Source organism: Triplophysa dalaica, chromosome 10 (genome assembly GCF_015846415.1).
Source record: "Triplophysa dalaica isolate WHDGS20190420 chromosome 10, ASM1584641v1, whole genome shotgun sequence".
NCBI classification, from domain to species: domain Eukaryota; kingdom Metazoa; phylum Chordata; class Actinopteri; order Cypriniformes; family Nemacheilidae; genus Triplophysa; species Triplophysa dalaica.
The window spans coordinates 7,242,793-7,257,164 of record NC_079551.1 but is presented as its reverse complement, the minus strand read 5'-3'; the positions used below and the strand labels follow the sequence as shown (position 1 = coordinate 7,257,164).

The following is a 14,372-nucleotide window of genomic DNA, read 5'->3' as shown; positions in this document are numbered from 1 at the left end:
TTAAACAATTTCAATTGGATTTTTAGAAGTATTTAGAGTCTGTAAGAATAGATTTTACAACATTCTAGCGTGGATGCAAGATTATAAGGTACATTTACATTAAGTAATTTAGCAGACGCTTTTATGAAAGTGTACACCATTGTATATACGCCATAATGCGCTTACAAAATAAAAGTTTTCTCATAAAAAACTAAATATGTTTTTGGAAGAATGTGGGAAACCAAAAAATTCTGGAGTACCATTGACTACCATCTCCTATAGGACACATACATCTGTTGGATGTCTGAGTTTACATCTGCAAGACATATTTTTTTCATCCTTTGTTCATCTGCAGAACATCTCTGAGATGTCTCATCCCGTACAAATTTGTTTAAGTGGTAAAAGTGTAGTAAGTTTTACTATAATAACTATGTTTTAACTATGTTTTTTGGTTGTAAATCATGGTTCATTTTCACAACGGTTGTCAGACGTCATATAGACATATTTTCCAGATCTTTACAAAGACAACTTACAGACGTACCTGTACAGACTGGTATAGTAGTTTTTATTTCTACTACTGTACTCAATAGTGGCCCAGTTAAAACATTCTTCCAAATATCTTCTTTTTAAAAAATGTATACAAGTTTGAAACAACTTGAGGATGAGTAAATCCAACTGTATTTGTATCAAAATAATCATTATACAGTTTATTAACTTTATTTTCTCGGATGTATTGGCTGTTTCAAAACTGTCGATACCTCCGTTCGACATGTCTCAGTCAGACTAATAAAGTTGCTTGCACCACCTTGGGTTGAATTGGTAGCATAGATATATAGCTCAAAGTGGATAGGGGATCTTACGGGCAGCAGATAACCTTCCTGGAAAGCTTCCCCCTTTCCGAGTCCCCATGTTTTTTAGCTCGTCTCATGGGAACGGGTAGATGAAATTTGACAAGACTATCTGCACCCAACACAAATGAGCGCATCAACCCTTCCAACGCAGCCTTCGGCAAAACATGACCTACATCCCGTCTGCCGTGAGAAACCGTGTTTATGTGCACAGCTAGTGTTCTGTGTACAGGTTTGCTTTCTTTTGTCTTGTTTTGTCATTGCGAACACGATGTGTTTTTTAGCCACCTCGGTTAGGTTCGCCATTGGGAACTCCACTCACCAAATGTAACTTGTTTTAAAGTGTTGCCATTACTCTTCGAAGCACAAGGCGGAATACCCCAGACACACACGCAGATGCTTTTGGAAATCCACAGTGCCACGAATCATATGATAAATCTGTCAATTCGCAAAAGTTGGGATTATCCTACAGCTTGTGTTGAATTGAGCGTCGTGCTGGGGACCGCAAGGGTTCCGCAAGCTTTTGTTTCAACATAATTTGTGATAAATTGTGATTCATACACGCCTAAGACAGACAAGAAGCTGGTGATGAATTGATTTATCATAACCGGCAGTTGATTGTGTATTATCACTCTTTCTGGGAGTGGAGAGAATATGTTGAAACGGTTCCCAGAGGCTGGTGTAGAAATGCACACTGATTCAGTTTCACCTGTTAAAAAAATATTACATCAGCCCCTTCATAGACAGAGGAATCCTACTGTTTATAAATGTGATGTATATGAAGAATGCAGCTTTGTGTGGGGTATAGCTACACAATGAGAAAGAAAATGATCACGTTAATTCTGTATTTAAATTCAATTTTTGCATTTTCTTAAGGCACAAGAGGCGGATTTAAGCTTCTTTAACCATATTTATATGTTTTGGTTTGTTCATTGTTTTGCATAGTTTTTAATGGCCTATGAGACTCCCTTTAGAATCACTGTTGATTATAAACTTGTTAAATGCAAAAGCTGATTTTGGGCTGATTTTCCAGGACTAAAAACAGAGTTTGATATGTATTATTGGATACTGGATTGCCAAGTCTAATAAAGCCATGTCTCAGCATATTGTATCTCAAATGTTTTTGAATCCTCGCTCAAGTTGTCGAAGTCTGTCAACGCCCCGATTATATAAGTGACCTCTCTGTTTTTATATGTTTCAGTCGGTTTTAATATCAATGTGGCAAAGAAACACAGAAAGAGAGAAAACCTTGCAATATTATATTTGATATTCATTATTAAGTATAGGATTTAAATATTTTTTATAATAATAATAATTATTTTGTATTATAATGTTGTTATATTATTATTTACTGCAATATATATTTTTTTTATTAAATAAGATATATGTATACTTTTTATTATTATACAGTATATAGTTATAATATTAGAAATATAACAATAATATTGATATATATATATATATTATATATATATATATATAAAACGAAAACAGTAATAAAACAGTTTAATTTGCAAACAAATATCTCTTAACTCTCCTTTACAGAAAACAACATAGAGTAACAGTGAGACCCGCTGGACCAGTTTACCATCAGCTTCAACGGTTAAGCCCATCTAAACACCACTATGATCATGCTGCAAAGTTAAAAACATGAAATGAATTTCGTTTAGTCAACAGACAGATATTTACAATTTCAGACAATTTCGAATTCTTTCTCTGCATGCTTCCCTGGAAAGTAAATGTTGCTGACATACCGCTCAGCAGAAAAAGCGATTTATCGTTTTTTTAAAAGCACTCGATTCTACATCGATTCTCAGAAGCTGTGAATTGATTTTTTTCTTTAATATGAATTTAATAGTTTAATATGCAGGTTTGTGGCTCTTAATTTTATTGTTCAATTCACCATTTGAATGTGATATTTTCTGATCTTTTTTAGAAATATCTATAGGATATTAAATCTATAATCCAGAATCCAATCCAATCGAGAGCTTGTGAATCAGAATCGAATCGAAACATTAGAATCGATACCAAGCCCTAGTGTGAGACATGCTAAGTGATAATATGTGGTGTATTTTAAGGGCACTTTGAAGAACTCTGTCTTTTCATTCATGACCCCGAGCCTCACGGGCAACTAATTAGAATTCAGGAAGTTTGAGTTGCGGGCCCTCTGGGGCTTTACTCTTGTAGGTCATTGGATGTCAGAGGCGCAGTGCGATGTCTGAGCGTTCCGACACAGACAAATGTGTCTCTTAGCTCTAAATGCCCCCGTGGCTGTCCGTGTCAGTTCGGCTCACGTGGTGAACATAGAGCTGGCAGTGCGTGATTTCTCGCCCTCAACGGGCTGTTTGATGTGTCAAACAAATGTCTCGGATTAAACAAGTTGCATCTTTTGTGTATGTGGAGTGTCTTGGTGGGGTTTGCATTGTCCGTATGTGAAATGGAAATAAACGCATGCTTTGAGATTGTAGCTTTCTTCCTCCTTCCTTGGAGAACAGAGTTTTCCCACTTCAGGCACGATCTGTCGCTGTTGTTCGGAGATAAAGCTTTTATTCTACAAAAATGTACTGCAGTAGCTTAAGAAAAAAGAAGTTCAAGCACTTGTGCTAAATGCATATTGTTAATTGGATTTACAATTGGATCTGTGTTTAAAGTCAAATCTGATGTATTTCCAGTAGTAGTTCATAGTTTGTCAGCCTCAATTGGATTTGGGTCAGTGTTGTAAGAAAACAAATATACCAGATTACAGAACTTAATAAATGTCCTGTAGCAGAATATGAAAGCATGATGATGTCAGCAAAAGAAAATGTTTAAGAGAAATAACGTAAGACCAGGTATATGTTAGTAATTAGGAGCCTTTTTGACTTTCACTACATGAGCAAGTTTTTTTCTGACAGGTTAGGTAGACACAGCTCCTCTGGGCTATAGCACCATGAAAGGTCAGTGGTTACATACGATGTGACACTATGTCATTTTTTCAAAAAAGCAGCAACAGGTGGGCTGAAAAATGTCAAACAATATAAAGCCAAGAAAACCCCCCGTCACTCGACAACCACAGAACATCCTTCCTAGGCTAGCCTAGAGTTTGGCAAACACTTACGAAAAATGATCTTGGGTATACTTATACGCAGTTAAAGTATAGTAACCATGGTTTTATTACAGTAAAAGTATAGTACATTACTAAAGTTAGATTTTACTTATCATGGTTTTATTGTAGTAAAAGTATAGTAACTATGGTTTAGTAAGCATGGTTTATTAGAGTAAAAGTATAGTAAGTGTGGCTTCACCCTAGTAAAAGTATAGAAACCGTGGTTTTACTGTAAAAAGTATAGTAAGTAGGGTTTTACTATAGTAAAAGTATAGTAAATATGCTTTAGTAAGCATGGTATAATTTGAGTAAAAGTATAGTACCTGTGGCTTTACCACAGTAAAAGTATAGAACCCGCGTTTTTTCTATAGTAAGTGTATAGTATGCATGGTTTATTATAGTACAAGTAGCCTATAGTAACAGTGTTTTTACTAATATCAAAGTATAGTTAGTATGCTTTTATTGAAGTGAAAGTATAGGAACAATGGTTTTACTGTAGTTAACGTTTAGTAGGCATGGTTTATTAAAGTACAAGTATAGTAACCATGTTTTTACTATTGTAAAAAATTGTTTTATTATAGTGAAAGTATAGTACTTTACTAGAGTTAAAGGATGGTAACAATGGTTTTACTATAGTAAAAGTATAGCAACTATGGTTTATTAAGCATGGTTTTACTATAGTAAAAGTAAAGTTACAATTTTTTTACTATAGTAAAAGTATATTAACCATATTTTTTTGTAATTAAATCATGGTTCATTTTTGTAGGGGAACTGTGTTCTGTCTGTTCTTTGTTATCCTCCGAGTCGTTTTTTTCCTTAAATTCCCTCTCTTTATTCTTTGGCGCCGTCCTCCCCCCGTCCCCCCGAGAGTGGGGGTGAGTGAGCTCTCTAAAGTAAACGGCGGTTTGGTCCACCTGCTTTCACAAGCTGTAATTAGCTGAAGCCTCTGGACCTAATTAAGAGGCAGATACAGTGTGTGATAACTCCACGTGGAGAAACTGAATAGGTTTCAGGTCCTCACAAAGGCCTGAAGCTTGGCAGCATAAAGGAAGAAAAAGAAGCGAAAGTCTTAATTGTTTCCTGCCACTTTCTGTTTTTGTCTTTACAGGGAACAAAGCTTTCGAGTATTTAACTGTCAGTGTGCTTGGTTTTGTTTTCTGTCTGGTTAATAAAATGCTCCCGGTTAGTCATTTGCAGATTCAGTTTTATATTATGAAAACCAGATTAAAACCCTGAAGCTGGTTGGTTTAAACGCGGGTTTGTTGCTCCTCCTAGATGGTTTGCTTGCTAAACTAAAGAAAAATGTAGTCACACTTACACGACTCCAGTCGTTCGCCGTGTGAGGCTTATTTTAAGTAGTTACATCACACACCTGCTGTGATAGTACGATTAGGAGGTCTTATGGGCATTTCAACAGTGTATTATTACTTTATTTTTATACCACAGAGGATTAAAAGCAAATTGCCCCTCAATCATCTTTGTGTTTAGAGAAGATGTGCCGGCTTTAATGAAATCAGCAGGGACTGCAAGTAATTGTATGCGTTAAGATAAACGTCGCTCTGAGGCCGCCGGCGTAATATTCCAGTGACCCCGTATTTTGTCAGACCTTCCCTAGCGTGAAGCCGAACTTGTGGAGTTTCCTCTGGGCTCCGCTGAGTAGACTAACTAATTAGAACTCAATCTGATGCAGTCAGAGCTCAGTGAATAGAAGATATAATAATGGTGAGAGAGAAAATGCTCCCAGTGGAGTAGAGAAGAATATGATTCAAGAAGGGTCAGAGTGAGCAAAAATTGTTTCGAAACATACTAACCTTGAGTATGAACAATAGAATTAGTCATCTATCCGCAGTGCTGTTCACCCAAGTGCATTATGGGATGTTTAAATATGGTGGCTTGGTGTGAGCAGTCAAGTTTTATTTTAGCATAATGTATTCCTTTGGTTAAATGCATCACAGTCATCGTGCAAATTGAAGTCCTATTATAAATGCAGAATTGCGTAAAAACATTCAGTTAGTATTATGACGGATCAAGCGATGGGATGTATTCAGCAGGGTGATTCCTACTCGTGTCAGATTAACTAACTGTTCACATTGAATTTACATAAAAGTATGTGTTATTTGCATGCAACGCACGTTTTTCCCCAGACATGCATACAGAAATACACACAAACATTTCTATTGTGTTTTCTCTGATGCTACTTACGTTCTTAAAGGGAAAGTTTAACAATAAATGGAACATTTGTCAATTATTCACGTAATTCAAAACCTGGATGCGACTAAAGAAGATATTTTAAGAAATGTCTCAGTGGTTTTGTGTCCATACAGTAGAAGTCAATGGGGCCCAATGTTGTTTGCTTACCAACATTCATCCAAATATCTTCTTTTGTATTCTGCAGTAGAAAGAAAGTCAGGTTTGGAATGACATGACAGTGAGTAAATGATGACTGATTTTCGTTAAGTGACTTCATTCATTATGAAACCCAATGACTGCGTTTTGATAGTACTACACATTTTAGCAAACACACATTCATATAAACAAATATACACGCTAGCATTTACTCAAGCAGCTAAAACTGCGCTGCTAAGATGTTTTATGCAACTAAGGAAACTGTTTTTCTACAAAAACGAAGCATGTATAATGGCGGTAATCCTAAATTAATCCTCGGAGACACAGTAAAACCTCTGTGACTTGAAAAGACTCGTGGCTGTTCAACATTTTGGTCCCTAATTATGCTGTCAGTTACGCTTTCTTTTACAACAGTTAGCAGGCTTTAATGTTTTGTTGTGCACAAAAGGTTTTACATAACTGAACACTGTTGACTTGTAAATTGAACATAGTGGTATGGCTTTAAATCTGCATACATAAATTGCTTGTAAATATGTATTGTATATAATCGAAACCTTTTTCTCATTCTCTACCCATTTTTCTCTCTTTTCAGATTCATAGGCTGACGGATTCGCACTATTCACAGGCCGTTCAAAAGGAGAACAGTCAGAAGGTCAAGAACCATGAGTTACGGCTGTGGCAAGCGACGCTATAACCTTATTACACGGACCATGTAAAATGAGGACTATGTTTGGCATCATGTTTCCCGTACTGTGACTGCCCTCAAGACTCGTTTTCCCTGAACCTGTCTAACTAATCCTATTGGTCGTCGATCTCTCGAGATCAGTCGTCTTATTTTAAACCCTAACCTTTTTTCTTTCCCTGTTGATCAAAACAAATCCAATTTGGCTCCAAGAATGGCCTACAGGTTTAGCCTCCGTTGTGCATTTCCACCCACCTTCCTTCTCCCCCTGTTTTTCCTTCTCCATGCACCTTCCTTTGTGAGAGGTGACTGCTGGCTAATTGAGGGAGATAAAGGCTATGTCTGGCTGGCGATCTGCAGTCAGAACCAGCCTCCTTATGAGACAATCCCACAGCACATTAACAACACCGTCCATGACTTACGACTGAACGAGAACAAGCTCAAGGCGATTTTCTTCACCTCACTTAGCCGGTTTACCAACCTCACCGACCTCAACCTCACCAAGAATGAAATCTCCTACATTGAGGATGGTGCCTTTGCAGGACAGGCCAATCTACAGGTCTTGCAATTGGGTTACAACAAGTTAACCAACCTTACAGAAGGAATGCTACGAGGGTTGGGTCGAATGCAGTGCCTATATCTTCAGCATAACCTTATAGAGGTCATCGCAGTCAATGCCTTCTGGGAGTGTCCAAGCCTTAGCAGTCTTGATCTGTCCTCGAACAAATTAGCAAAGCTGGATGAATCCACTTTCACTGTTTTGGGGCGGCTAATAGTGTGTGAACTGGCTGGAAACCCTTTCCATTGTGGCTGTGACTTGTACAGCTTCCTCATCTGGCTGGAGGCTTTTGACAACGTCACTCACACCTATGACAGACTTCAATGTGAGACACCCAAAGAACTCTTTGGTTTCCCTCTGTTGAGTCCCAGAAGCAATCATATTAGAAATGCTCGTGTCATCCTGTATTCTATGTGCAAAACAGGAATTAATAGCATAACTGCCCTGCCTGACTTTCTGACGGAGTCTTCTGGAGTGGAAATTAATATTTCTGATCAAGTGGGACCTTATCAACAGCCCACGGCTTCGTCGACAACAGACCCCACCTACAGTCCCTCTATTAAGCTGCAAACCGTGTCCCTCTACACTGCATCCTTTTTGGTACATATTCCCAAGCCTTTTAGTAAAATGTATATTTTAGTACAGTACAACCACTCTTACGTGTCTGACATCATGAACTTAAAGAAGAAAAAAGAGATTGTCATAGCAAACAATTTAAAACCCCACACAAACTACACTTACTGTGTTGCCTCAATTCGCAATTCCCAGCGGTACAATCATACCTGCCTGTATTTTGCCACGCGGGCTCCGGGGCCTGACGACTTGAAAGCGACCCCCTCAACCACCTCTCATTACATTATGACCATTGTAGGCTGCCTGCTTGGAATGGTCATTGTGTTGGGTTTGGTGTACTACTGCCTGCGTAGGCGTCGAATACAGGAGGAAAAAGATAAGTCTGTCAGTGTAAAGAAAACCATTTTGGAGATGCGCTATGGACCCGAAGCTGCTGCTGCGGCAGCCAAGGATCCTTCCGCCTTGCAGAAACTCCACGACCAGTCCCATCACCACCATAGCAAACTGCCTCAATCAACCTCTTCAAGCTTGGGCATCCTCCATGGCTCTGCCAACACCACATCCTCTCGACTTTCCTCACTGCCACAGGTCGAGAAAATGGCCACAGCTTTCTCAGAGGCCATCTCTACCAATAAGTGTAATTATATGGATGTGCGGACATTACCGGGAGGAGAAGAGCGAGTGAGAGATGGAGTTGTAACCGGTTCAGTGGATGAAATGGCAAGAGAACAAAATGGGATTAACGGAGCGGATGATTCTGATGACGACGGTCGAGATTCAACTTCAGAGATCTCCACTATTGCCAAGGAGGTGGATAAGGTAAACCAGATTATCAATAACTGCATTGATGCCCTTAAACTAGACACTGTAGCTGTTGTTGCAGCCGCTGCAGCCACTGTAACTACAGCGGATAACACTGCCTCTCCACCACCTCCTAGTGTCATATCTTTAGCTAGAGGGTTAATCCCACTTTCCCCTACCATCACTGAGACATGTCAGATCATGTCCTCCCCTAAAATCCGTCTTCCACCCCCTGTTCCCCTCATTTTACCCCTTTCTGAACGGCCAGGCATCAGTGGAGGGGGCTTCCTCTCCCCTCCCTACAGGGACCCACCCCCAGCCACAGCCTCAAGGCCCCTGCAGAGACAACTCAGCGCAGATGCCGCAGTTGTTTCAATCAACTCTGTCAAAAACCGCTGCAGTGTGTCTTCAGGTAGCTCTGTTAAAAGCGTTCGGGTTTACAACCTAGACGTCCCCGACCCTCGCAACCTAGAGCAATGCAAGTACCCTGAGAAAGGCAGCCCTGTCCGGTGCGGGGAGCCGCTAGAGAGGCTGCCCTTAATTGGGGTTCAGGGAGTCAGTAACGGCAGAGGAGATGGTGGCAGCAGGGGTGGAAGGGGAGCCGGTGGTGGCAGTGGTGGTTCGGGTGGGTGTGGTGTTGTGGTCGGAGGTGGGGGAACCACAGCTCAGCAGCACCACCTGGAGGTGCACCCAGACTACCACTGCTCAGAGCACCGACACTCCTTCCCCGCCCTCTACTATGAGGGTGCCACCGACTCCCCTGCCCAGAAAGTCTCCTTTCTGAAGCCTCTCACTCGCACCAAGAAGGATACTGCCTACTCCCAACTTTCTCCCCGTCATCACAATTACTCGGGGTATTCCTCCAGCCCTGAGTACTCCTCCGAGAGCACTCTCAAAATCTGGGAGCGCTTCAGGCCCTACAAGAAAAGCCCTCGCGAGGAGGCCTACATAGCAGCAGGCCATGCTCTTCGAAAGAAAGTGCAGTTTGCAAAAGATGAAGATCTGCATGACATTCTGGACTACTGGAAGGGAGTGTCGGCGCAGCAGAAACTGTGATGGTTGTGAGAGACATGACGGCAGGAGGAGAGGTTGTGGATGGCTCTTGAGACAGCTAAGCAGACTTCATCAGCAGGTGCTTTGGTCCCTACAGAGACAAGTGTTCTGAAAAAGACAGAATTAAGCAGGTGTTCCAAACTCATTAAGACATGGATAAGCAACCAACCAGAAATGCACAGGAAATGTGGCACTTAAAAGGCATCAAGTTTCATTTTAGCATCTCTTCGTTTTACCTCGTGAACCACCTGTGATCTTTTCCCACTGTAGTTTGACAAGTTAATGCTGTGAATAGAGGAATCAACGGTCTTTATTTCACAAATGTTTGAGTTCACTTTAAAGGGACGGTTACAATCGATGCCTATCAAGATTATTGGTGACGGTGTTAATTAGCACACGAGAAATAATAAAAGGGTTTGAATTTAGCTTACAAGTCATAACATAGCCACCCTTTTCCAACCCATACCCTAGGCATATTCATTGATTTGAGACACCTACACATGCTTTACAGTGTGTGTGGGAAACACTTATCAAACCAGAGGCAGCCTTTTGGATGTGCTTAGCATTCAGAAAGTGTGACAATTCGATAAAACACACAATGCTAATTCTGTTTTGGCATTGGTTTGTGGCAGAGTCGGCTCTTCGCCTCAAAGCCATTTTCTCTTTGTTTTGTCTCTTTCTGCAGTTTTTGTCCAAAGAGTGTAATGTGGGGTTTGAGGGTTGGAGATTTTAAATTTAGGGGAGCAGATCTGGAAAATATTTATGACTACAAATGGCAGCTAGATATAGAACCCAGTTTAATAAAGGGTGGACATCCAATTGGTTTATAGTTAGGGGCACAATGCACAAAGAGTTCGACTTTTGGAAGAAATGCTAAAGGGGTTGAGTAAACAAAGTCTTGAAAATGCTTTAACCACTAGATGTAAAATACCTTTATGGTCTTGCATCTATACTATGTGAGGGATAATGTGCAGTCATCCGATCATTATCACATAACACACCCGACAGGGATGAAAAAATACCCTTATGGGGTTCCTAAAGGGTTTATTTCGCGATAACAACCAGCTGACTGTACATTATTCCACCTGAAAGAAAATAGAGATTTTTTTAGATTACATTTTATTAGCTAACCAGTGACCAATTGACCAATCAGATTCAAGTATTCCAGAGAGCCGTATAATAAAGAACAGTCTGGCCCCATCTTCAGTCAATTTTACATGAATTGCACTCATGAATACTGCAACAGCTCTGCCTTTGTCTTGCCCCATCGATCTGACCTTTTGTTTCTGATTATAACCCACTTCTGTTGACCTGATGTTGGCTTTGGTCCAACAGGGGAAGGAATGAAACAAATTCAATTAGTTCTCAAATCTCCCTTTTTTAAGACCTTGTTATTGTCCTTGCATGGCTTAATAGGGAAAATGAATTAGTCATTTACGATGGAAGAGTCATCATGTCACAGAGGTGCTAATATTATTAACACGGCCAGATTGAAATGAATCTCTTCCTTTCCGGTCAGGTCATCAACCAGGATGCATCTCTGGAGCATTGGTGGAAGTGAATTCAGGATTAAAAATGCAAAGCGTATGACGACTCAGACTTTTGTGGTTGGGTTGATCTCAAGACCTTGTGCTTGAAATAAAGTGCAGGTTTCTTTGTGAATGTTTTTAAGGTGTGTGAGCATGTCTGATGTCAAGTGTCATTAAGTTTCAGTGGTGGACCGGTATCGATCTTTATTTTGCAGATGTTTGCCTACCGTTTAACGTTGCATATAAAAACTCAAAGCATGCATTAGCTGCACGCCACATCATCATTCAAGGTTTAAAATCAATACTCTCTAATTGAGAATTGACACGGTAAATAAAAAATACAGTATACACTTGTGAACATTTCTTTGTGAAATCTGAAGGAAAACTTGAGAGATCACAAAATCCACAGTAAGTCAAATTATCAGTTTACAGAAAAAGCTTTCTTGTTTAAAGGAAACAATGATAATAAACATTAGCAAAAACAGGCTATCTAGAAACATCCACAAATATCTCACAACAAAATGATAAACCCCTACAGTATGTATCTGCCCCAGTTTAATTCATATATTCCACCCTCAACCATCATTAGCCCTTTCGAAATTTCATTTCTTTCCATTTAACAGCCCAAAAGTTGTTTTTTTACAGCCTTTGTATTCTTAAACTCAGTTAGATGAGTCTGCTGAACGGCCTCGAGGCGTGTGTTATTATTTGAGAGATACGGCAATTTGGGAAAAGTGATGTTGGAATGTCTTGTTCAAGTATATTGTCAGATTATGGGAATGAAAATAATTTGTGGTATTATTTCCTGCTGATAAGTCGGTAAAAGTGTACATGTGTGTGTGTGCGCATGGTCTCATAGAAAGCTATGACTATGAAAACTGTGACACAAAACAAACACGAGTACAATCTATACTAACTATGGTTACATACTGTCCGGTATATGTACAAGTAGTATTAGGTTTCAAATGGGTATGTCCAGTGAAAAGAAAATCGCTGTATGTGTACACATACATACAAACACATGCACATACAGAGTTTTACAATCTACTCATATTGTATAAGTTTACAGACACATACAGTCTTAAAAGTGCCGCCCTGGTACTTAAACAAAGAGTGATTATTTTATCTAAAGGAAGGTGCCAAACATTTGTAAGATTTGTTTGTTGTTTATATACTTGTTATTTATTTGTCAAATTGACAACATTGTTTTATGATTGAAATGACATTGTTACACTTGTTGTTTATTTGCTGTGATGTTTATCAAATTATCGATGTAAGAGTGTTTATTTGTTTCCCAGAATGCCCTGACGGACCGTGATCAAGGCCAGGATGCTTTTGCATAACTTTGAATTATCTATTACATTTATTTAACACACACAAAATTCCTAATACAGCCCAAATAAGTGTTATTTCATTATGTATTATTTATATAAACAGTATAGAATTATGAATTGTATATAAATGCAAGCTATATATATATATATATATATATATATTTATTCATTTTTTATTGAATGAATAATACACAGTATATATGTATATATATTTTTTTTTATTGAATAAATAATATAAATGCATCGATTTGCATAAAATGAAACTTTTGACAAAAGTTGAGATATTTTGCAGATGTCCTGAGAGCAACAGACTTGAAATGCCTTAAAATTCATCAGAGGACAAAAGGTGAAGGTTTATACAGTAGATTCCCGCAGTAAACCTCCGCTTCTCTGTTCTGTTTTATCGCGGACTGCCGAGTTTGAACATCATCCTCCCACTAATAAAAGTTTTGAATAGCGAAAGGCTTCCTGCCCACGATTCTCCAGCCTTCTTCCATATTGTGCATAGAGATAATAAGCCTTTCAAACGCTAACATTGTCCTCTGATGCTCTTGTCAAATTCCGTCGCGTGTTTGCCGTGTGATGAAAACGTTTTTCTTTCCAGGCTGATGTATTGTGCCTGAGAATTTCTGGTTCATATCTCCATTCCGCATGCTTTGACTGAGGCGTGTGTACGTGTGTGCTCATTCGCCGCTTTAAAAAGTGAATTTGGTAGATGATTAGGAAACATGGAATAGTTTTCCTGTTTTAATGAACTATACATGCTATTCTGCACGCACCGTTTTAATCAAACCCTCCGATTACACGGGGGTACAAAGAATAAAAATCATGTTATTCACGCCCTACACGGTACCACTCAGTGTTTAATGCAAAAAGACTGAAATCGCTGTATTTCCAACCCCCTTATCTTGAGACGAGTATTAACTCAGCAGGTCAACCAGGACCTCAAAGGAACCCGCTGAGATCCAAGCACTAGTTCGGGCATGTCTTTCACTCAAATCATTTTTATATTAAACGAAAGTGAGCCTGTTGTAGAGACGGATATACTTTATTAATGCATCCGTGAGGAATGAAATATTCTCACTATGTAGTATTCATCAAATTCACTTTCACCGCCGTTTATCTTACTGTCCTGTTTATGTGACTGATTCATTTGTAAAATGTCATCAACATGTTTTTTTTAGGTGACGTCACCTTTAGGCCACCCTTACGAAGAAACATTTTGTGGTTTAAATGTAGTAACCATGATTTTTGGTGCATTGATTACTACTGGCCAAACCATTTTTACTATAGTAACCATGATTTAACTACGTTTTTTGAAAACTTTGGTTTATAAATATGGTTTTACAACTGTAAGCATTGCTGCGTCCCAATTCGCCTACATAGAATATGTACTATATGTAAGTATGTACTGTTTTTGTTATCAAAAAGTTTATACATTTTAATGTGTAGCAAAACATACGCACTGGGACATACGAACAGGAAACGGAAGTGGCCGTTGTTGCCTAGACAACATTGTGGCCATTAACTGTCACACACATCAAAAAACAGCTCTCCTTTCCATTTAAGTCTCTATTCATTCA

At 39.1% G+C, this 14,372-nt stretch overlaps 1 protein-coding gene across 1 annotated transcript in view; it reads left to right on the top strand.

The window, feature by feature from the left end:
- The window catches only part of elfn2a (extracellular leucine-rich repeat and fibronectin type III domain containing 2a), an 84,099-nt gene extending 71,845 nt beyond the window's left edge, over nucleotides 1-12,254 (top strand). Inside the window, exon 3 of the mRNA XM_056759122.1 lies at nucleotides 6,851-12,254. Within this exon, the coding sequence (XP_056615100.1) occupies nucleotides 7,155-9,929 (2,775 nt within the window). The 5' untranslated portion in view covers nucleotides 6,851-7,154 and the 3' untranslated portion in view covers nucleotides 9,930-12,254. The remainder of the gene's footprint in view (nucleotides 1-6,850) is intronic.
- Nucleotides 12,255-14,372: the final 2,118 nt, after the last annotated feature.